Source organism: Uloborus diversus, chromosome 1 (assembly GCF_026930045.1).
Source record: "Uloborus diversus isolate 005 chromosome 1, Udiv.v.3.1, whole genome shotgun sequence".
NCBI classification, from domain to species: domain Eukaryota; kingdom Metazoa; phylum Arthropoda; class Arachnida; order Araneae; family Uloboridae; genus Uloborus; species Uloborus diversus.
Window position 1 is genome coordinate 94,233,376 of NC_072731.1, and position 25,185 is coordinate 94,258,560.

General features: G+C 32.1%; 1 protein-coding gene across 1 annotated transcript in view; it reads left to right on the top strand.

Moving 5' to 3' along the window:
- The first annotated feature begins 1,877 nt into the window (after positions 1-1,877).
- Positions 1,878-25,185, top strand: part of LOC129232305 (RYamide receptor-like) — a 43,947-nt gene continuing 20,639 nt past the window's right edge. The window contains exon 1 of the mRNA XM_054866496.1: positions 1,878-2,236. Within this exon, the coding sequence (XP_054722471.1) occupies positions 1,944-2,236 (293 nt within the window). The 5' untranslated portion in view covers positions 1,878-1,943. The remainder of the gene's footprint in view (positions 2,237-25,185) is intronic.

Here is a 25,185-nt window from a genome sequence, read left to right on the forward strand (position 1 = left end):
GCTTTTCCTTCTTTGTGCCGTTTTACTTGCTCCTGGATAACTGAATAGGAGTGCTATCTTCTTACTTAGATTCGTTGTAAAAACGCCTGTATTAGACAGAGTTACAGTAGCAAAAGTATGAATTGACGATAATATCGTGTTTTTTTCTTAAGAACAGCTTCTTAAAAGGAAAAATATCTTTTTAAAAATCTGAGTTTTGTTTTCTGACGAATTAAAGTTTTCCCAGTCATATTTTCAAACTGTTTTAATTTTTACAAGTCTCTCTTTTTTGAAAGTTTATGTTTTATACCGTAAATTGGGGTTACTTGAGTCTCCTTGGGTGCTTGAACCCATAAGAAAAAAGTGTTTAAAATCCGTCCTGGTCCTATAAAACTCAATATATAGGCTTAAAAAACTTTCTCCATGACAGGTAGCAGTACTAGGTAGAGGCTGGAGCATGAAACAAAGTGTCTGCTATTCCCACCTTTTTCTGATTGAGGTTACGAATGCAAACAGCTGTTTTTAGTGCCTGCAAACTTTCACATTTAAGTTCATGGAAGTAAGTTCATCAACTTCTCTCTGATAAAATCATACCCAGGGGCGAACTGGTTCCCATGAGAGGGCGCGATCCTTGACTCCCAAAGGGCACAGAAAAAATCCCAAGGTACAAAATAAATAAATAAATAAATAAATAAAACAAAAAGAAAAACAATAAATAAATAAAATAAAAAAATAAAAAACTCCGAAGACGCAATGAATAAATGAAGGAAAAAAAGAGACGGGGGTGCACACGTTCGAGGACGCAAATAAAGTAAAATAAAATAGATTTAAAAAGAAAAAGACTTGTACACGCACGAGGGTGCAAAAGAAAAACCGAAGGAGCCCAGGTTTAAAGGTTCAAAAGAGAAAAAGATCGTACAGGTGTCAGAATACAAAAAAAAAAAAAAAAAAGGACGTACAGATTTGAGGGTGCAAAAAAAAAAAAAAAAAAAACATGCGAACAGGTTCTAGCGCGTAAATAAAAATAAATAAATAAATAAATAAAAATGGAAATTTTCGAGGGCACAAAAAAGAAAAAAACAGTGCACGCACAAGTTTGAGGGCATAAAAAACCCGAAGGTGCTCATACTTGAGAGCACAAGAAAAAAACGAAGTCACGTTCGAGGGCTAAAAAATAAAGGCAAGGACTAAAAAAAAAAAAAAAAAACAAAATTGCACAAGTTTGAGGGCGCAAAAAAGTTTTAAAAAAAAGAAAAGGCGAAGGTGCACAAAAAAAAAAAAAAAAAAAAAAAAAAAAACGTTCAGAGGGCGTTTGAGGGCGCACAGGCGGGAGGGCATATCGGCCGATGGTCTGGCGTGCCAGTCCGCCCCTGATCATACCTTCCAGTCAAAAGGAATACCGTAATATCTTACTTAATATGACCTAATTATTTTTAAACACCATATATTACAGTTTAAAGCAAATCATAAAAACTTCTTATATTGCACAAAAAACGATTTTTTCAGAATAACTGTCATACAAAAAAAAAAAAAGTTCTCCCGTTTAAGAAAAGAAAATCTTACATCCTTATAACACTTTCAGTTCATTACACATATACGCTCAAGAATTACAATCCTTGTATCAATTTAACCCTGTATCAACTGGACATTGTTTAACCGATTGTTCTTTATATTTATTCATTTTTCTACAAATTTTCAAATGGCTGTCTATTTTTTATTTCTTAACAGTATTATTTTGACATGTGGTATTAAATGCGTATTAATAAAAAATCAGAATCTAGGAAGTAAGAATACTTCATATAGCTACTTTTCGTTCTTATAGCTATGGTGTAAACGCCCATTGCATTTGTAAACCCACTTTTCCAGGTACACTCACAGAAAGTATGACGGATTGGAATTCTTCTAACGAGACTTATCTGGATCCCGAAGAACTTTACTCATCCTTGGAAGCGATCGGACCTAGCATGCAGCTGTTCCTGATAGTTCTGTACAGTTGCACTGCTCTGGCAGCTCTTGGTGGAAATGGAGCTGCCATTGCCGTACTATTACTAGGAAAACGGAGGTCTCTAAGATTATTCTTGGTGAACTTAGCATTGTCTGACGTGACAATGGCAGTTTTTTCGATTCCCTTCACTTACACGGACTTTGTGCTGGGGCGGTGGATCTTTCTGCCGGAATTTTGCCCTGTCGTGCAGTTTGTGCAACATGCTTCGGTGACAGTGTCAGTTTATACGCTAACTGTTGTTGGATTAGATAGGTAAGATTTTGCTACGCATATATTTTGTTTTTGTTTATAAGTTTTGTTATTTTTGTTATAAAGTTGTCTCCAAAATTGTTTCTGTATGTGGCTGCATCACTATGTATGAAACAAAGAAAGAAATACAAATTGCTATGTTAAACATTAAGCTACTTTAGTGACTTGGTTCATTCAAAAGAAGATCATGATGCATTACAAAACATAATTAAACTACTAATCGGTCTCGAAAGTTCGATTTCAGGGCATTGAATGGCACATGACTCAGATTTGTAGATGTGGAAAAAAATACACAACAATAAAACACACTATAGTTTTGGTTCATTTAATATCATGATGTATTACAAAACTTAATTAAAACTACTAATATGTCTCAAAAATCTGATTTCATGGTACTGAACGGCACATGACACAGAATTGAAGGGGTGGGAAAAATATTTTAAGAATATTTGCTCAATATTTTGCTGGATGGAGCATACGAAGTTTTACTAATTTTTATTAATGATTTGTTCTTAAATTTCTAAATGCTAAAACATGTCAAAATATTTATTTATTTTTGTTATTTATCAGCATACTATCAAAATAAGATTATTTTAGGAAAGTAAAATCAATTATCTTTTGTTTCGGAAAAAATCCATGAAAAGTTCACTGAAGCCATAAACTAACATTAAAATTCAGTACTTAGGGTAACGGCACTAGAAACAGACAAGGGTCCAATAACAGGCAGTCGTAAGTTTCAATTCAAATATTAAGAATTTTAGGCTGGTAGAACTGATGTTGCTGCGACACATAAACACGATGCAACCATCTAGTGCTATCAGAGTAAATTTTGTGAGTCAGTTGGTATTTACAAGACAGTGGTGAAAGTTATGAACAGCCACCACGAGATCTGCCGGTGTTTCATGTTCATTTGAATTTAATAAGGTTGTAGATCGAAAAATTTAGAATCTAAAATAAAAAACTTTTGCACATTTTGAAGATAAAAAGAGAATTTTGTTAATTACTAATCCTTTCCTCATCTTATCTGTTACTGGGTATCATCAGATTTTTCGGTATCTGTTACTGAAGTTGAAATTTTTTTTGAAATTGAGCAGATAAAAATATAATTAACTAATTCAGAGGATCCAGAAGCAGCCAAACGTTAGATATGTAGTTGCATGAAAGAAAAGGTTTTAAAAGTCTAAATACAATAAAAGGCTCAGAAAATTAAGCTAACCTGAGAGCAATGTCTAAATCATGTCCATTACTGGTGCCGTTATCCAATAGCTTTGCGGGAAAATTTGGAGTATTTATAAATCCTGGCGCAGCAGAGACCTTAAAACCCCAATCGTGCCAGATACTGTCACATTTAGATATGTAATGTTCCAAGCCCATTGCATAATATCTGATTTCAAGAGACTTATGACATTTGAAACTTTATGAATTTGAATCGTTGAATTGAACGAGCGCAAAATGCAAGGTTAATATTATGTTCAGTGAGTGAAATTCTGGGAAACACTCCACCACTTATTTATTGCAGACTATATAATCCGCCATTTTGAGTTTAATGTATCAAATAAGAAATGCGACTAGTAGCATCACCTACTACAATTTTAGAGAATTTTTTTTAACCTCTCCACTTAACGCTCGCTCACATCCGCTAAACCCATAGTATGACTTCCCTTATGTATATCCATTTATACATATATGAAAAAGATACTGTCTGACCACGGATTGTATGGGAAGACAAACATCCGTTTTACAACCGGAAATGGACGAATCTATTATTTTTTTTTACCGATGTCAGCTTTTGCACAAACAGAGTCTCGTTCAAATGAGCGGAATACGCGCATCAAATTTTCACTTTTCCCCCTTATTCACATAGATTCGTCTTATCTGGACATTTGAAAATTCCATGCAATCCGTGGTTGGACAGAATGTGTGATAGATTCAAAAATTAATTTAAATGTGATTTATTGCATAAACCTTTAAAGCTTAATACTTGGTTTAAAGAATATTTGTAACATATGACAGTCAAGAGCACTATTTTTGAGCTGTATATTAAAATAATTAAAATCTTTTGCTAAAGTTTCAGTGTTTAAAAGTTAAGAGTCACTGGTTTGGTTCTTCTTATTGCAAACAGACACTATTTTCGGCGGTTATCTGTAATCAAATTTTTATTTTATTATGTAATTAAAGATGTAACCGCACATGTTCACTCAACACTGCAGCACGATAGCTTTGACTGTAAGACAGTTGAACAGCTAATTACATATGTTGTTAAAAAAAAGTTCTTTTTCGTTTTTTTAACTCCGGTTTCATTTCAAGCTGCCCCAGAAGAATAAACGAGTTGCTGCAAATGTTACCTACCAATAAAGTAATTCGTTGTATTAAATACATTAAATACCCAACATACTATATATCAAGATGTTTTTAGTGACTTCTAAACAAATACCTGGTTTACAGTTACTGAGTTCACTGGTTTACAGTCCATCAATCATTACTTCATTGAATAAATATTCTTTTGAAATATTTCTTTTGTTTAAGGGTCTTTGTGTAGAAACCAAACTAGTTAAAGAAAACATACACTACGGCCTGCACATATCTACGAACTAATTATATTTCTGATTGAATTCCATCTGAGTTGAGTCGAATAAGCAGAGCATTTCATGCATGATAACACTACTAACAGTCTCAGCTACTAATTTAAATGAGTACTTTGTCGCTGTAAGTAAATATTGAATAAATCTACTGTTCCAGATTCATATCATAGTAAGGAAAAGGTCAAAATAACACCTGCCATGTCGTTTATTTCGTTATAAATATATTCGAGTAAAATTTAAAGCAACAGTATTTTTAAAAAATGCTGTTTCCTTAAGAACATATATACATTTTATCAAGCGAAAAACAAAGTGCTTAAATTTTGCCATAGATATGTGAACTTCTTCTCTCTTTTAATCAAGAAAACATGCAAGTAAGAAAATACATTAAAATTCTTAGGAAAATAAGTGTCCATAAAACATAACTAGATACATCAAAGAGAAATAAACCTAAGGCATGTTTTTAAATTCAATAAGTAGTTTTCAAACTAAAAGTTTAATAAAAAAGCAAAACACTGACTTGAATACTAGGCAAGCAAAAAATCTGCATACAAAAATCTTGTTCGGATTTCGGCAACAATTCAAGGTAGATCAATTATATTTAGAATTGTTAGTTAAATTTAGACACATTAGATGGGAAATGTTAACAGTTTGCCTTGATGAACAATTTGTTTCAGCTATAAGAAGCATCAAATTCTTTCTGGCATAAACTAGTACTTTACTAGTACTCTTAAGATCAAAAAATTAATGTCGAATAGTATAGCTATTTCAGACAAATTGAAATCTATTAATTCTAGTAAAATTTAACACAATATTTCTATAAAAATCTTCTTTAATTATTTTGTGAGAGAAGTTTACAACTTAATAAATATTTATTATCATTAAAATGATACTAACTGATACACATAAATAACTAACTTCCGAAAAGTAAATGGAATTAAAGTTTGTCCACATATTAATCATATATCTTTTTGCATTTTTTACAAGTAGCTTTCACAATACAGCTCTTTTGTTTTTGGAGCAATTTTATGTTCGAAATATTTCCTCCTAAATAGGGAAATAAATCATACGCTTATGCCCAACAATCTGCGTGTTTTAATAAAAAAGGAAAAGGTAATTTTGAGGTGTCTTGTTTTTATGTCCACTTCTTTTATATGACTTAGTTCTACATGGTATAGGTGTTCGAGTTACACGTACTGATTTAACGATTCCGGGACAGCAGAAACAACGCATTTCTTGCGAACATTTAGCCCACATAAAAATAAAATGATTCGATAGAATGCATGTTATGTATAGCACTATAATATAAAATCGTTACTCATTACTAAACAAGATGTAAAAAGTTAGATGTGTTGCCGCTCGGTGTTTTGCTTCTCATACACTTATTAAAAATGAAGTACTTAGTAAATAAGTGGAAAACGTTTATGAGGGAAAAGGTTAAGTTAAAAACAAGATTCATCAAGTGGGTGGAGTAGATGGCGTACAAAAAAGTCAACAGAAAATAAATCTGAAAAATTATTAATTTAAATTTTGACATCTTGAATTCAAATTATGTTTTTCGCAATCACGTGTTTTTTTGCGTGTGTGCAGGCATGTTTGTGTGTGTTTGGGTATGTGTGTATGTAGGCGTGTGTGTTTGTGTCTGTGTGCAGGCATGTGTGTGTGTATATGTGGATATGTATGTGGGTATGTGTGTATGTGTGTGAGTGTGTAGGTGTGTTTGTGTCTGTGTCCAGGCGTGTGTGTGCGTATGTGTGTGTATATCTGTGTATGTGTGTGTGTGGGTATGAGTGTGTGTATGTGTGTAAGTGTGTGTAGGTGTGCATGTAATGTGTGCGTGTGTGTTTATAGGATATGGACGCAACCTGGAGAGGGTTTTCGCTAGAGGAGCAACATCGTGAGGCCGGTCGACGATGGTGCTGCAGAGGGAGGCGGGGGGAAAATAAAATCAGCTAGCGCCAAAAACAGTCAAGTGAGAACAATAAGCAATTGTGATTGCTCAATAACTAATGTTTACATAAAATGCTACCGGAAATAACGGCTAGCGCTCCGCTAATTTTTTCCTGCTGTTTCCGATTGAGCGAAGATCAAAGGTTTTGTCAAGTGATCAAGCATTTCTGAAACAGTTGACAAACTAAAAAGTTATCGCTGTATCTCCGTCTGTTTTTTTAAGTCTATGGGTTTATTCGTAAGAGTACACGAATTGATTATGGTATAGTAGCATACAAACGATCCGATTATAGTGTTTGTATAAAAAAGTCACAGATATAAATTAAACTAATTGCACAGGATTTCAACTCGAAAAAACAAATTTAAATTTTTTAAATTCTTCTAACAGTCATATCTTGCTCTGACAGCTTTTACGGATAAACTAATGCTAGACGAATTAATTAAATTGAGTGAAGTAGTGAAAACAGCAATGCTCGCTAATCTACTAGTAAGGTAAAGCGAGTAGAGATTGCGCAGGCGGAGTGATTGCGCTGGCGGAGAGATCGCGCAGAGGGAGAGATTGCGCACAAAGGGATTGTAAGAGCTAAGTAAACGCGCAGAGACTTCATCTAGTTCAACAAGTGCAGTATTCGAGTGGGAAGATGAAAGTGTACGCTGGTTGTTCAGATTGTTTTCGATGAAATATCGTTACTTTACATTTTTTAACCTAACTAAGTGGTTTAGTTTTTATGTATTTTCCTTCAACATAATGGCAATAAAGTAACTTAGATTTAAACGGTTTTTCATGAAGCGAGCATTGTTAGCACCAGTAGTTCTTTCGATCAACGGCCTTGTTAAAAGTCTGAGCAATTTCTCCTGCTAAAATAGGAGTGTTCGAGTTTCTGTTACTTAGGAGAGATGACGCACTGTTTTCATTCATTTACATGAGACAAGATATTTTGTTTCTTTTGGTTACTCTGTATTGAAAAACGAAAATTGAAAAAACCATTAAGGTTAACAAGTTGCAAAGTAACGAATGGATATTTTGTACATTTTTTGACGTTCCTTGTTTTGTTTCTTTGGCATTTTCTTAAATTAAAACTTTTGCGTTCTATATAAAAATGCCTTTTCTGATTCATTGAAGATTTATTAAAAATATTTACTCCCACTATAATAATGGTTAAGTAGAAAAACCTTGCAAAAATGTAATTTTTAGTGTAATTTTTATAGTTATTGCTAACAGCAACCATTCCTACGTATCTGTGCAAATTGCGCGAAAATGCCTTCTTAGTTATTTTACAGCTGTTACATTAAGGTGTAACAGAAAAATAGCAAAGAATATGCAGAACCTATAAATGCTGTTGCAATCATACATGAATATTTTAACAAAACATTGATAGCAAAATTTTTTTTTTACTATGCTGTTGGATTTTGGCAAACTCTTCTAGTTGTCCTAGTTGTCCTCCTATCTTATTCTAAAATTGTTTATACACCTTTAAAAGTAATCAAAACTGAACTCTACATATAGTTCATGTGCGTGCCATTTATGCTATTAAGTGGGAAGAATCTAAAATAACTGCACCCTGAAAAAGATTGTGACGAAAGAGGTTATAGTGCTTGGCAGAAGTTAATTTTTTTGTTGAAAACCTTTTCACTAGACATCAAAAATATTTTCTTCGATTTTCTTTTCTGTTATGTAATATTTAAAGTATCGCGAAATTTTTGTTGGTTAATATTTAAGAACCAATGCATTTCGCGAGGCTGAATGCGGAATCCATGCACGTAGCAATTGTCCAAAATATTGTTCAAAAATCTTTTATCCCGGCTTCGATTTCCATTTAACTTGAACAATGTTCCGCATTTGTCACGTTTATGAATCGAAACGGGTGTTATGTATGTCAGCTCATTGAAATTTCATATCAAGTGGGAAACGGCTGTTTTGAAAGCAGACATTGTTCCTGGGAAAAGCCGTTTCTGAGCTTTCAAAAAGGGATTACAGTTTCGTAGATTTTCAGAAAAGGTACCGTTCTCTAATCCATCAAACTGATTGCGCATTGAGCTACGGAAAAGAATATTTTTGCGGATACATGGAAAAGATTGATGCCTTATCTGAAAACAAATATGAAAGAAATAGTTTTAAAATATATGAATGTTAGCAGCAGATTCAAAAAATATAAGCTTAAGCATTGGAGACACTGTGGTTTGAAAACAGTTCTGCCAAGGGCAGGTAAACGGCAGTCTCTGCAGAAAAGTGTTTTAAAGCTATTTGAAAAAACGAGCTTTGGATTAAGTACTATTAATGGGGAAATAATGGAATGTGACGTTTTTTTGACGCTTTTTTTCAGCTGAAAATAAATGCGTAAGCTTGCACAATATCGCTAACTTACAATAGATGAAAAAAATGAAATGGGAAAAAATTGGAAAACTTGTTACCTTTTATCTGCCCACTCTGCTTGTTCCAATACGTCAGAAATTAATTTAAATTCACGAAGAAAATATGCAAGCATATGCACGCCGGTAATGTTTCACATGAATTGGGACTCGTCCCCAGAGTAGTGCTGACACCTTCACGTTTCTTGAAATGACGTTTGGTAATCAACTGATTGCGAAAAAAATATTATTACTATTTTATTATTCATTTATTTATTCATTCATTTTTTCTATTTTACTTGAAAAATGAGTTGTTACTATTGAAGAATTGTAAAAACTCAGTGCTCTATCTGTAGTATTAATTTTTACTTTCTTCTATATCAAATATACAGAAGAAAGTATTGGATTCGTGCAAATTTTCGAGTTACAAATTTTGACGGATTCAAACTCTTTAAGGTATAATGAGTCCATTTCGACCATTTTTGGAAAATGTCTGCCTGTTTTATTGTGTATGTGTGTGTGTATCCGCGTGTGTGTGTGTGTATCCGCGTGTGTGTGTGTGTGTATCCGCGCGTGTGTGTGTGTGTCCATATGAGTGTGACCAGTTTTTTGTGGCCGCTCTACAGCAAAAACTACCGCATGAAATCGAACGAAATTTGGTACACATAAGTGCCCCTATGTGAACTTGTGCCCATTGGTTTTCCGAATTCCTCCAAGGGGGCTGGAGCAATGGGACGTTTCTTGAGTAATGCGTTCCTGCTATTTCCCAGTTAGTAACTGGCGGAATCAAACAAAATTTGGTTCACATGTTGCCCAAAACATGTACAGGTGCTGATTCAATTTTGGTGTCAATAGCTCAGACGGGGATTGAGCTATAGAACATTTTTGTCGTCAATTGTGACTGCTTTATCTCAAGAGATAATGAACGGAATCAAACAAAAATTTATCGACAAGTAGCCCTTAGAAGGTATAAAAGCTGATTCTATTTTGGCGTCAATAGCTGAAAACATAGTGGAGCAATCGAACGTTTTTTTTTTCATTGTTAGTGTCATACCTCAAGAAGTAATGCTACGTTCTGGATGAAATTTGGAATAAATGTGAATCCATATGTAAACAGGCGTTGGTTTAAATTTGGCGTCAATCGCTCCATGGTGCCTGATTTTTTTTTTTGTGTGTGTGAATAAAAATAGCTTTATAAAAATATGCATCATAAGAAAGGTAGATCGTAACAGATTGTCGTCTGCATATTTCGAGTGATTTTAATTGTTGGAAAATGACCACAAAATCGCGATGAATTAAACTTTTAAACTGTTGCTATCTTGTGTTTGTTAACAAATAAATGATTGAAATTATTTTAAGCAAGGCTTTTAAAATAATTTTCAATTTTCATTCTTTGCTTTGCTTTTGGGATAAATCGGGAATTGGGATGGTCGTCAAGTTTTGGCGTGTATAATTTTGTTTTTGTTGGGAATATTGCTTCCTCGTCAAGTATGGGGAAGGATCAGAATTATAAGAGAGATATAGAAGAAAGCTTTGTGATGGCCACAACATACTAGTTTTTACGCGAATAAACTGTTTTTAAAACACTAAGAAAATTCAATATCACTAAAAGTAAAATGTTGTTTTCTAAATGAATTGAAGAACATGGGGCAATTCAACGTCTGTGAGGAACTGCTATGGAACTTGGTGCACGTTAGATCTGAACTGTTGTCAGTGACACCGAGTAACATGAACCTCATTTCTACCTTGTTTTTATTTTAGTTATTGCGAATATCCTTTCTTACAAAGCAATACAGCGTTTTTTTTTTTTTTTTTCAAATTTCCAAAGTTTCCAATTTTAAAATCCAGACCAAAAAAAAAAAAAAAAAAGAGATCAAAATTCTATTAAAGTGTCAAACTACATAATAAACATATGTTTTAGCAGCCCAAAAAATATGATTTACGGAGCCTTACTAAGAATGCTCGAATATATGAGTGCGTGCATCAAATTCTTTTGAGTTTTCAAAATGTATCGAATATTTTGGAGGCAGTTTTTAGAAGAGTCAGGCTGGTCAGATAGACACCCATTTCGATTTTTCTTTACAGTGGTTTCTTCTAATAATTTAAAAAAGATACGCGTCTTTTTTTTATCAAAAAAAAAAAAAAAAAGAAAAAAATTGCGAACCACAAAATTTGTGGAAATTGTCTCCGACTTCAGTGTTTTTCTCAAATCAACATGTTTCAGTACTATATTATATCTACGTATTGAGCATCAACCAAAGTTGTTTGTGCAATTACTTCATTAAATTTAATGTCTAAATAGAAATATATTGTACATTTTATAACTGACCTTCAGTGTAGCCAGTTGGAGGTGGCTTAACTTTACCGATGAGGTGCAAAGGTTTGAGACCTCCTAGTTCCATGCACCGAGGATGAGCAAGTTTTCGCTTGCACTTCGTTTGTACTACATATTTTTTACTTAACTAACTTATTATTTGCAAGGCTATAATGAAACACAATAGACAATCCTAATCAAAATATTTAAAAAATATGCCAAAAGGAAAATTAGCAAGATTTTCACAAAAACGGAAGTTTTGTATGGCTTGTTTATCAGTGTTGAAACTTTGGGAAGAAAAATTTATCGATAGAAAGCTGAAGAAGAAATGAGAAAATTTGGCAATACAGAAAACATAAAAATGTTCTTTTTTACGGAATATTAAACTAAAGCACAGATTCAGTCTTTCTTCTTAAGAATGTCAATTGCAAAAAAGACCGGAAAACTGCAGCCACCATCAGTGAACCAAATGGAGGCTATAATTTGTAAATAGAATTTGAGAAATGAGGTAAATTACTTGACTGTTCTATGAATATTTCTGACATGCACCATCGTTTATTCACTGCTTTATGTTTTTTTTTTCAGAACTCAGGTTTTAAAATAACTTATGAGATCCATAACATTATAAACGATATTTGAAATGTAGAGCGTTTTCTAGTACAAATTGTGTAAAACTTGTCTAAACAATTGTACAACTACATTTGTAACCTATACTAGTTTTATAAAGAGAGAGAGAGAGAGCGATTTTTTGTATGTTTATATGTTCGAGGTAATCTCCGGAACCATTGAAACTATTTGGAAAAATCTTTCTCTACATGGAAGGAGCACTCTTACTGAGTGACATAGATCATACATTTTGCATATATGTATTTATAATATTTTTTTAACCAATAGTTCGGTTATGCTACCAGTTTATGTTTTATTCTATAAACGTTAAAAAAAAATCACCAATTGTACTGTCTTCGCGAACTGAATGTTGAGGGATGGAATTGCACGAAAGAAAATAAAATTAAGTTGCCAGCATAAGAACTATAAAAAAACTTTACATTTGTTTAAGGCTAGCAAGAATAGGGTATGTAGCATTATAATAAATAACCTTGGGCATTGAAAACCACTTAGAGTCACAGAATGTTTATGCGTCAAAATTTATTTAAACGAATTTTAGCTGAGATTTGCTTCGGGCAAATTAGTCTTTGAATTCAAGTAGTGCAGATAGACGATATTGATCCCTGTTTCTAAAAGTTGTAATTTCGCATGCATTTCAGGCTATCTTTCAAGGTATTTTATTCATACTAAAATCGAAATGAAAAACATCTGCTAAGGAATAGTATAGAAAATTTTCAACTTAAAGAGTAATTGTATGTAAGGACCGTAAGCTCGAAGCTTAGAGTTAAAAAAAAAATGACGAACAAAGAACGTTCGATAGAAAATAAATTGTCAAAAAGGGGGAAAAAACACAAATTCTTTGGAGAAATATTCTTCATGTATTTAAAAATTTAAAACGGTATAATTAATTTACATAGCTCACCAATTTATTATCAAAAAATAGGAAAAATATTGTGGCATGTGAGAAAAGCAAGTTTTTCGAAGAAAACGAGTATAAGAGGGTAAAATTCATCCCAGGACTGAAAAAGACTCGCTTCTTAGTATAATATTCATTATTCATCTTACTAGCCAATCGGAATTTTGTTAAACTAACTTTATTTGATACATGTAACTTTCTGACTCCGCTCCTAAACTCGAAAAATAACTTATAACTATTTTAATTTTTATGACAAGTTTTAGATTTTATTGCTTTATGGCAACATTTAAAAAAGATATCTGTGACGACATATTGTAAGGAGAGCGACAGCAGAAATATTAAGATTGCCGTTCAATGTCAAACGAGGTGAACCATAATCTATTTTTTTTAAAAATAGGCAAAATGTCAATGAAGCGGAAACTGATCATTGGACTTCCACCGCCGCAAAGAATCAACGAAAACATGACAACCAGAAAAGTAAGTTAATGTTTTTCGGCACACCCGGTGGAACAGGAAAACTTGATAAATTCAGCCAAAAATCGATTAACATGCAGTCTGGCTTCTGCAATGTTTTTTTAAGGAACTGCAGGGACTTTACGTAGTGTTTCAAAAACTGACTATCCCACATTTAAACTACTTTAAATATCTCCCTTAGAAAGACTCCGTATGTTCCATAAGAAAAAACTTGGGAGAACTTGGCAATCGGGAGAACTTCTTCTGGAGAGTGAGAAAGAAAATCGTTTGTGCATATCTTTATGTAGACTTCAAATTTGCCCGCCGTAAACTGAGTACCTAAATTTAGAGAGAAAATAAAAACAAGGCATATCAACAATAATTATTTCACAATTCAAGCCATGGCTGAGGAGTCGGAGTAAATTTCATTTAGGGATAAAGGAGTCGGAGTCGAATATCCAAGAATCGGAGTCAGTCATTTTTCCTCCGTGTATAAATTTTCGCCAAAGCTACGAAGTCAGAAATCAACGTCGGGGAGTCGGAGCGCGACTGATTTTCATTCACAGGAGTCGGAGTCAAGTGCCCCAAAATTCTCGGATTCGGAGTCGGAAGTAAGTCGTCAAGAGCTATTTCCAACAAAATTTGTTTGAAGTAAATCCTCCTTTAAGTTCAGAATCTCCATTGACTTTCAGTTTCCCTGTAGGCGCTGATGTTAAGAGATTCGAACTATTCAAACTGGAACAGAGAATTGTTCAAATTAAAAAAGGATATTTTCGATATATGTTCTTCATCAAAAGTTTTTTCCTACAAAGTTTGTTAGAAGCAACTTCGCCCCTTAGTTCAAGATTTATTTCTCCGTAGGCGCAAATGTTAAGTTTTTTTGAACTGTTTAAAATTGCACGAAAAAATTTTTCAAATCAAAAAATGAAATATTTGAATCAGGTGTCCTCGTCGAAATTTTTCGAACAAAAACAGAAATGTTCGAATAGGACTATTCAATCAAAAACTATTGGGTGGGGGGATGTTGGCAGACAGACCGACAGACCAACAGACATTTTTCCTCATCTCAATACCCCATTTTCCAATTTTTAATTTTTGAATATTTATTCAATTATTTTATTTATTTTTTACTTAATTCTGTTTTTTGCAATATTTTTAAGATGCGTTAAGCCTTCTTTCATGCTTTTTGAGTAATCACGATTGTTAATTGTTTTCACTTAACCAACCTTGACGTTCTGGTTCCTTTTTCAACTCCACCGTCCTCTGCAGGCAAGGTTCCTCCGGTCCTGAGCAATGTCCCCCGTAATCCACTTCTCCTGGTCGGTGGCGTCCATGTCCTACACACATGCACGCTCATACACATACACACTCACACACATACGCACACGTGCCTTTACACACATGCACACGTAACAGCCCAAGAGCAGGTTTGGGGGGACAGGAGCCGTTTCCAGAAACAATAACTCCAATGAGTAGGGTCCTGTCGCAGCTCGTGATCGCGAAAAACATAATTTGAATTCAGAATTTCACAATTAATTTTTATTTCCTCTTTCCATGACTTTTACTGAGAAAATAGGCTAAAAAAAGAAGTTCCCGTGTCCCATCCTGTATGAAGAACTTATATTGAGGGAGCGTCGCTCTTTAGGACATGCATATTATAACTTGATGTAAAATAACTACGTCGTTATTTTTCTGCTAATAACGTAATTCAAGATTAAGTTTGACAAAGTTATGTCAACAGACATGCCAAAAATGATGACCTACTTTTTGAGAATTGTCTCTAGACACGTCGTTGAGAAGAGACGCAGTTGCGCTTTAGTTAATTAAAAATGTGTGACAGGTGTTGAATGTTTAAGCATTAAACTTTATGCGCATTATCTGAATGACTAGAAAACATGTTTACCACGTTACAAAACAGGTGATTTATCGCCCAATTTCGTTGAAAAGAAAGTGTATCAAGATTTTTTTCACACGAAGGATTTAGGTGGGACAAAAATTATAAAACCAGAAATTTATTTTTAAAAACTAAACAAAATGAAACAAATTCGTCGATTTATAATAAAATAGTTTGCTTTATTTTTTGCTATTTCGTTCTTTCGTGCTTTACATCATTTTTCTATTTTTTGAAGATTTACTTATTTTGTGGCAATGAGAGCATGCGAACTCTCATCTTAAATGAAAGTTCACGAAACTTTTCACAATATATAAGTATTTTATAATCAAAACCGGATTGCATTAAAGAACAGATAAACTGCTTTGAAAAAAAAAATGTTTAAAATGACAAAAAGTTATCAATTAAAAAAAAATCAATAAAAATAAAGATAATTCAAATACAGAAAAACTAAATATTTAAACATTGAAAGAACGACTTTTTTCTAGCCTTTCCTGCTTAAATCACGTTTGTGCTAATTATAGACAGTTATACGAATACTTTTTCAATTAAGGATTGACCTTTTCTTGGTGTTTACTTTAGGAAATAAATAAATAACTTGGTGTTAAAAAGTAAAGTTGCATTCAACAAAGTTGTAAAAACATACATTGGCAACTATTTGCTGACCCCTTGTTTAAGGGTCATGTTTCGAAATTTTGCTTCATTTTTTTAAAGAAAAGACAGATTCATAGCAGAATACTTAACAAATTTATAAAGTAAAAATCCTTTTAAAACCAACATTAATAAAGATAATTAAAATATCGATACACTAAATATTTAAACATTGAAAGAACGAATTTTTATCCTTTCTAGCTTAAATGGCGTTTGCGCTAATTAAAGACTTTTATACGAATACTTTTATCATTAAGGATTGACCGACTTTTCTTGGCGTTCACGTAAATAAATTGATTAGAAGTGAATAAATAATTAGTGCTAAAAAGTAAAGTTTTAATCAACAAAGTTGAGAAAGCATACATTTGCAACTGTTCGCCAACACTTGTTTAAAAATCGTATTCTAAAATTTTGTTGCATCAAAGAAAAGAAAAAAAAAAGATCTATAAAAGAATTCATAACAAATTTATATTGTGAAAAAGTCTTTAAAAATATTGCGAAAAATATACATTTAAAATGTTTTACAGGTAAAATGAATTTTAAAAAAGAAAAAAAAAGCTTATGATTTTGCGTTGCTTGAATTGTTACTTCATTTATCTAAGCTTCTAGTAATTCTCAGAAGCTGATTGTAGATGAACTATAAAACTACTACTACTTTAAAGATTATACTACGATACTACTTTAAATATGAACTACGTCAATTTTATCATAAAATACGACCTGGAGCTAAATATTGAATTTCACTAGAAAGAGTATTTTTACTCTCAATTTTAATTCGATGACGTCTAAGCGAAAAGATAACATCAACCGATAACTCCACGTTTTTGACTTTTTATGAGATTCCATTCCCCCCTCCCACTCCGTAGTTCAGAACTACTTTAACTGAAGAGGCACATCTGCTCAAAAGTTATCAAAACTTTAATGCTTACGGATTCGAAGCTTTTGGCATATTCGATTTAAAGCAAAAAAAAAAAAAAAAAAAAGCACTACTTTTCTTCCGGGTCTCAGAAAAAATATTTTTATGCAAATTTCAGTCACAGTTTTAACTTTTAAAAGAAAAAAAGAATTGGGCTTTGGCATATTCAATTTAAATTCTTTTGTTCCCCTAGTTCACGATGCGTCTTTTAATCAATACAAACAAAGTTCTAAAAAGGTTAATTTGAGAAGAAAGTTGGAGAAACTTTGTCTAAATACTTTTGGCATATTTAAGCAATTTGTTTATCTAAAGTGAACAAATCTACTCACCATAACTATTGGCATATTTTTGAATATCTAGCAAACACTTTTTAAAAGAAGTGAGAGCTTTTTCAATGTCATTGATTTTGAATTTTTAAGATTTTACCCCAGAGATAACTTGTCAATTAACCTATATTAAGCAGTTAAACCAATGTACATAGAACAGATAGGATGTGTATATTGAACAATTAAATAAATTACCTGAAAAAAAGAAGCCTATTTCATGATGTAGTTATCAAATTAAAAATATCAGTTGAGTGTTAATGAGTAGTTAAGTTTAAAGTATCGGTCGCAAATGTATTTAATTTTAGATGTGTTAATTAAAATTGTAGAGCTTTATGTTCTTGAGATAATTTTCCTTTTTTATGAAACTCTTCAATCAAACGCAGAATATACTTAAATGGGTACCTGAAAATTGCGTCAGTTCGTGTTTTAACGAAGAAACAGGGCATTTCTAATTTTTATACGAAAATGTCCGAAATTCATTTTTCATGGGAATTTACATATGTGTGGTTTTGCTATGCAGGTTTGCATTTTACTTTCCATGTCTGTTTTCATATCAACTTTATTTTAATGCAAAGAAATCTTACATTCTAAAAATATTTTAACGTTATAAAAACATAAAATGAAGCGAATTCCATAATAAGGCGTATTAAGAATTTGGTTTTAGTTAACAATTTATCAAAAGCAGACAAAATTTTTTGCACAATTAACAGATGTAGTGGTTAGAAAGAAATACTTTACGTCATGACATGAAATCGAAGAGTATAATTAGTTTTCTGTAACGTGTAGGATGTGAAATTGCAAGTGAACAAAAAGAAAAGATGTTATATCAAAATACTTTTCATCTAAGAATTGAATTATTACGTACTAAGCGTCTAACTTGATGTTCTTGGTTCGAATATGCTAATTAATAATCTCTATAAACTTAATTGCGAAATTTTACACGCAAAGCACTTTCCCTAAACATAAATAATGTTTTTTTGGGGGGCAGGGGGAGGGGGATTTGAGTTACCTACTTCGAAAGCATGTAGAGTAGACGCAGTCTGGAAATTAATGTTCCAAAAGTTTAGTTTGGACTAAGGTTGAATATTCGAAGCATTTAATGTTTATTGTTATTATTACGAGTACTATAGAAAATTGCCCGTCAAAGTATGATGAGTGAAAATTGGTGAAAATTGATGGGGGATTTGAGTTACCTATTTCTAAAGCATGTAGAGTAGACGCAGTCTGGAAATTAATGTTCCAATAGCTTAGTTTGGACTAAGATTGAAGATTTGAAATATTTAATGTTTATTGTTATTATTACTATAGAAAATCGCCGGTCAAAGTATGATGGGTGAAAATTGCTTCTACATTTGAACGAAGCATTTTTTGCTTGTTTGGTAATATTTTGATGGTTGAAATTTTAACCCTAATGTCAGTGGATTAACCCTACACTCCGGTAGATAGCGTTCATTGTTGACCACTTTTTCGTTTCTTCATTCTCCTAAAATGACAGTCTTACCAGAAAAGCAGTCAAGTTACGCATCCAGCTCAGCTTTTTCAAAATAAAGCATTTCTCGGCGTGTCAAACATTACCGAAAAATGTTAATAGAATATCATGCCGTAGCGCGAGTTTCATTGTTCCTTAATAATTAGGGTAACGGCACCAGTAACAGACATGCTTAAGACATCGCTCTCAGGTAAACTCAATTTTCACAGCCTTTTAATATATTTAGACTTTACGAAATATTTTTCTCTCATGCAACATCTTATCTAACGTTTGGTTGCTACTGGATCCTCTGAATTCGTTCATTCTATTTTTATTTGCTCAATTTCGAAAATAGGTCCAAACCCCAGTAAACACCAAAAAATCTGATGACACACAAACACATATAGGATCAGGAAAGGATGAGTTATGGACAAAATTCCCTTTTTCTCTTCAAAATGTTCAAAAGCTCTTTACATTTTTAGAACTAAAGCCTTATTAATTTCGAATGAACATGAAACACCTGCTGATCTCGTGATGGCTGTTTATAACCTTCCACCACTGTCTTGCAATACCGACTGGCTAATTAAACTTCACTCTGATAACACTAGATGGTTGCACCATATTCATGGGAAACAGCAACATCAGTTTTACCCGCCTAAAATTCTTATTATTTAAATCCAAACTTATGACTGTCTGTTACTGGACCCTTGTCTGTTAACGGTGCCGTTACCTTAGTTAGTAAGAATCTTTAATTATTAGAACCAACGCTCATTAGCAGGGCCTGATTACCGCACAGGTCAACTAGGCCTGGGCCTGGTGCCCCATCCTCCTAAGGGGCCCCAAATTACTTACAGAATTGTGCATAACATTGCAACTGTACGAAAAATAAATGTATTTAAAAAATAATAATAAAAAATTATGACTTGCTAATTTGAAAAAAAAAAAAAACTTCCTTAAAAGGGAATTTTTATTTATTCTGACATTAACGAATTTACTTCGTTACAATTGTGAGGGGCCTTAAAGGGGATTCATAAATGCACACGATAGACGATTTATACATAGGTCTGTGATAATCAAATCAGCCCCCAAAAGTGCATTCCGACAGGCTTGTAAATCAACCTCTGTATAGTCTTCAGGGGTCTCCAACTTAACATGGGCCTAGGGCATCACTTTTAGTTAGTCGGGCCCTGCTCATTAGTAAAATATTGAGAGCTTTACGAAAGTGTTTACGTATATGCTGTAGAGTATTGATTTCAAGGCAACATTAACACTGCGATTAGGAATGTCACCTGTTAAAGCAGCACAATCGCTTTTAAAAAACATGCCAACCAATCTGTGGAATTTTGTGGATCATTAAATATTTCATCAATGCTTACTTATGTCTACTAGTCTTAGACGCTTCTTATGTCTAACCATTGAAGGTTCTAAAGCAGTGTAATCACATCGCAAAGTCATCATCGGAACCTTCCTCTAGGAACATTTTTCTTTTATTATTCGCATTAAATATATATATTCTAAATTACCGTTTTATAAATTGTTAATTCTAACGTTTTTAGCTATAAATTATTTTTCTCTATATTCTATCAGCTCTTAATGTTTAACAGCAGTTTAATGTTTTTATATAGAAATGTCGGCATTTATAAACTAAATGAGCTTTTATCATTTGAAGAAAAACCTGAGTTTTTTCTATTGTGCTGCTCATTAATTTTGAAACATAAGAACTAATTCGACCGGCACAAAATATTTTAAATCACTTAAATGCTTATTGCTTAATTTCCTATTATAAAGGTCGAGCATGTTTCAAACTTTTTTGTATGATAACTAATTGCATATTTAGTTAACTAATGCAAATCTGTTTTTAATGTATTCAGATTTTAAAAGAAACGTTTGAAAGCGCCTAAGTAGGAAAACTACTTAAAAAAAACCGTAGTAATTTTCCAGGTAGTTTAAAGCAAAAAATGTACTTTTAAAGCTCAGTCTTTTTTTCACATCGTCATTTTTTAGGGTAATGAAATTGTTTTTTTCTCGATTTTATGCTTTATTTTCAGATGCAAAAAGAAAAAAATGTGTAATTTATCCTAATATATACATAATTACTTTACTGAATGGTAAGGAAAATAATTTGCACTTCTGCTACAGCTGTATTAGTTTCTAGAAATGCTATACTTTAAATAAATGGATTTTTCAAAGGAAAAAAAAATCATTTACAAATACTTTTAGTGGGAAAAAAAATGAGAAAAAAAGAAAGTTAAATTATCCGTAAGCAATCTTGTATCCAAGCGTGTTTTTGCTGTAAACTATGTTTCTTCTCATTGTAATTACATTTCACGTCCAGGTTTATAAATCTATCTTATAAATTTCTGTTATTTAACTACGAAACGAATACAATGGTTGTTGAAGTGACTATCAGTGGAATGTCGCTAAATGTTTTGGATTTTAGAAGCAAAATTCTCATAAAAATTACAGGGCGGACTGGGTGCTCTTACTGTTTGAATTAATGAATAAAATGATAATGAAACAATAAAAGAATAACTTAATTACTTAATACGTAAAGAAAGGTAAATGAGTAAGAAAACGAGTGAATGAATACGAATATAAGTGAATGAATACATAAGTGAATTATAAACTTAGTATTAACTAAATAAAAACTACACCGAATATTAGAAAGTCTAAATTAATATTTCAAAAGTTAATAACAAGAAATTTATCATTTAATAATACCAAAAATAATTTTTGACTTACCACAAAGTATTACAAAATGAGTATCAATTTTGTAAAATTACTTGTAATATCATATTCCATGATTTTGAGGGGTATTTTGTTCTTGATTGGAATAGACTATTACATCGACTTATTACATTGTTAAAATATTATTAGATAATTGGCGCTAAAAGCAGAGTAAATATTTCACCATTTCACTTTGTCCCACATTCCCCTATTCTTTTCCAAATGAAATTTTTCACCTGCGGAAGGAAATGTAAATATTATATTGATCAGGTAAATTAAACACTCATAAAAATTTTCACTGAACATTTTGATTTAAAACAACGTCCAGTAAAAACTTTTTCAGTACAGTGCATAATAAAGTCAGTGATACGATTTTAACATCTTGCACCAAAACAATTTTTAAACCCTTGTCACACTTTAAAACATTTCCCATTATTAATAAAAAGGAAATAGTATTCATTTTTAAAAACTAAAAGTTATTTCCAAAAATTTTTAGAAACTTGATGCCAGAGAAAAGCTTTTAAAGATTTTGCATTGTCTCTGGAGGAATTTAATATCGTTCGGTCTATTGAACTTGCTCTTAAAATCAAAAATTATTCCGAATTCAAAAAAAAAAAAAAAAGTTCTTGCGTTTTTTTTACCTATACACATGGATATTGTTGTGAGTGTAATTTAAGCTATGTTTTGTGTAGCAAAAAGAACTTAAAAATCTAATTACTTCGCGTTGAGAAGTTATCTGGAATGCAAAACTTTGAAATTTTAAAAGGACAAAAAACACTAAGCGCATTAGTATTAAACGAGTAACATAATATTTTGTAATAGTAGCATTTAAAAACTGTTTGTTCAAGAAATGTATTAGGTAGTGGGAAGCAATGGGATGTAAGCGTATTTTGAAAGCTTTTAAGTAAAACAAGTACAAAGATCAAACCGTACATATGCAGTTTTGCCATATCTCTCAGCTGAAAGCCGTGAGTCGAGTGTGAATTTCATTTTGGGTCATAATTTGAGGCTATTTTTAAGTTTAGTTGAGTTTCGTGTTATTATAGAAGCAGAGTGCAAAAGAGAAACGCATGGCTGTTTAAGTAGGTTCTTGTTACATTCGATATCCAATGCTTTATAGGAAATCCTCGTTACAGTGGAACAGCGTATAGACGTATTTTTAAGAGCCGTTCCAAAAAAAATGTTATTTAAGTCTAAAACAACAAAATAAATAAAAAATCAAATGCAACAAAAACTTATTTTTAATAGTCGCGCGTACCTCACAGAGAGAAGCAGCAGATAAGCAGACTGCTACTGACGGTAGAAAATCCTAAGGATGACTAAACGAAGGTATAGGTGAGGGAGATGAATCGCTCAAACCAGACACACGTAGCATGATCAAGCACAAAACTATACTACAAAACTATATTACCTTTAGTTTATCTCTTAGATACGCACGCTCGCTGTCAGGTTACGAGATCAAACTAAAATATGTGGTGTATAAGAAGGTCTTCTCCTTTAATGATGGATGGGGCAGGTCGTTTTAGCCCGTTTAGATCGTTTCGAATGTTTGAATGGACTACACGTATTTGTTGTTACCAGCTAATAGAAATCATTATTAAAGTTCTGCGAAAAAAAGTTGCCCTTGTTATACTAGTTCAACACGCAGTCATATTATACATAAGGAGAAATGTATAACAATGTAAATTTCCTATAAGTCAATATTGTTAAAATTAATTAACATGTTAAAAAGTTCCTATTTAAATGTATTTTCATTACTTTTAAAATCCAGAATATCTAACAGCAATTAACTAAATACGGATTACTCTAAGAAGCAAAGAGTTTAAAGTTTAATTAAGTGTATTCAAACATTTATATCCTCAGTCACGTTCAAATTTAGAAGTGTTTCGAAAATGGTTTCAGTTAACTAGAATGTTACACCAGGGGGCTTTAGATTTTTTTTTCATGATGTTTATTTGTAATCAAAGAACGTTTGTTGAACTTAACTATTAAAATTTATCTTTAGCTCTAGGTTAAAAATAAATCTACATTGCTGTGATTTATGCGATGTATTTAACAGTGCAGCAATATTGAAACACTCTACGATTTTCACTCGTATTTGTTTTTCGGATACACGCAGATATACATCGATATATTTTATAGAGTAAACTATATATACATATATATATATATATATATATATATATATATATATATATATATATATATATATATATATATATATATATATATATATATATATATATAAGCAGTAATAGATGTATAGATAATGAGACATAGATAAATATAGAGTTATTGTATAAAACACGGATACAGTAAAACCTGTAAAGTTGACCACCTGTCTAAGTTGACCGCTATTTTCAGGCACAAAATTAGATCTATATAATATAATTCAACCTCTATAAGTTGACCACCCGCTTAAGTTAACCACTTCAGTAGTGCATCGCAAGTGGTCAACTTACACAGTTTTCTCTGAATAGAGTTACAGAAAAAGCAGAAAATGTTTTCCTTAAATTAATATTTATCTAGATTAATATACATTGCTAAATGTTCTTGGAATTACCTTGTAGATGGACACAGATGAGTAAATGTAGAACAGGTTGAAAAACATAAAATCATTTTTTAGAATAAATTTGTAGAGGAAAAATATAATACATAGATTTGATTAGTTAAAGATTTTCTTGAAATTATTTTTTAACATTTAATTCTTTTCTGTAACTATTTAGAACGGCAGATAGTATATTCTTATTTACTAAAACATACAGAAAACCAATCTAAATGCGAAGGAAAGTTTTATTTTTGACTCACTTGTTCAAAATTTATGTCATAGCTTCCGTTTCCATGGTTACAAACGCTTGAAAATCAAAATTTGTAGACTCAAACAACTCAAACAAATTTATAAATTTCAATACATAATAAAACTGCTCAAGGCACTTCTTATGTGACTTATATCCTTCTTAGAGTTTTTAAGCAAAACATTTTGCAATATGACTTGCATTCAACTCAATGTAAACTTTCATGTCACTGAAGAAATATACGGCAAACTACTCCCACAATATTTTGAAATTGCTTCCGAAAATAACTTTTTTTCTCTTTCCACAAAAATTTAAAAGAAAATCATATTTTGTAACTAAAACCATTGCGTATTTTCTCTAGTAGACATTTCTTATTTTTGCAATAAGACTTTACCTATAAACGAGCATTCGAAAAAGTCTTCAATTTATTAACAATTTGTTATGAAATTCATTTTTAATAGTTGGTAGGCTTTTTATATCCATGAATCCATACCCATTTTTATATCCACTCTCGAGGAAAATTGAATTGGCAAATCAACTGAAAAGTATTTTGTTTTTCCCCTGCTGCGATTCTTGCTAGGTTTCGTCTCAAGACAGATCGGGTGTTCCATCCTACGTACAAATATGTAAGGCATCACATAGAACGCTGCGTCATGAACTTTAAAGTGTAAGTGCAATACTGCGAGATTCATATCAAAGCATCAAATTGAATTATTGTTGCCTGGTTTTATTTCAAAGTCGAGAATTTATGATCATGTTCGATTCAATTTCCCATCGCCAATAACAAAGTTTTTCCGAAATATATGAAAAACAGTGGGAAATGCATTTTTAAAGTGATACGCATGGAAATTCGCTGCATTATTGAAAGTCAAAGTGAGCTTTACAAGCAAATCAAAATTTCAATGAGAAAGATCATTGATATTTATTGTACTTTTACCGATTTGTATGGAAAATATACGTTTAGTAAACATTGGTACTGATGAAACTTTAGCTCGAATCATAGTATTTTAT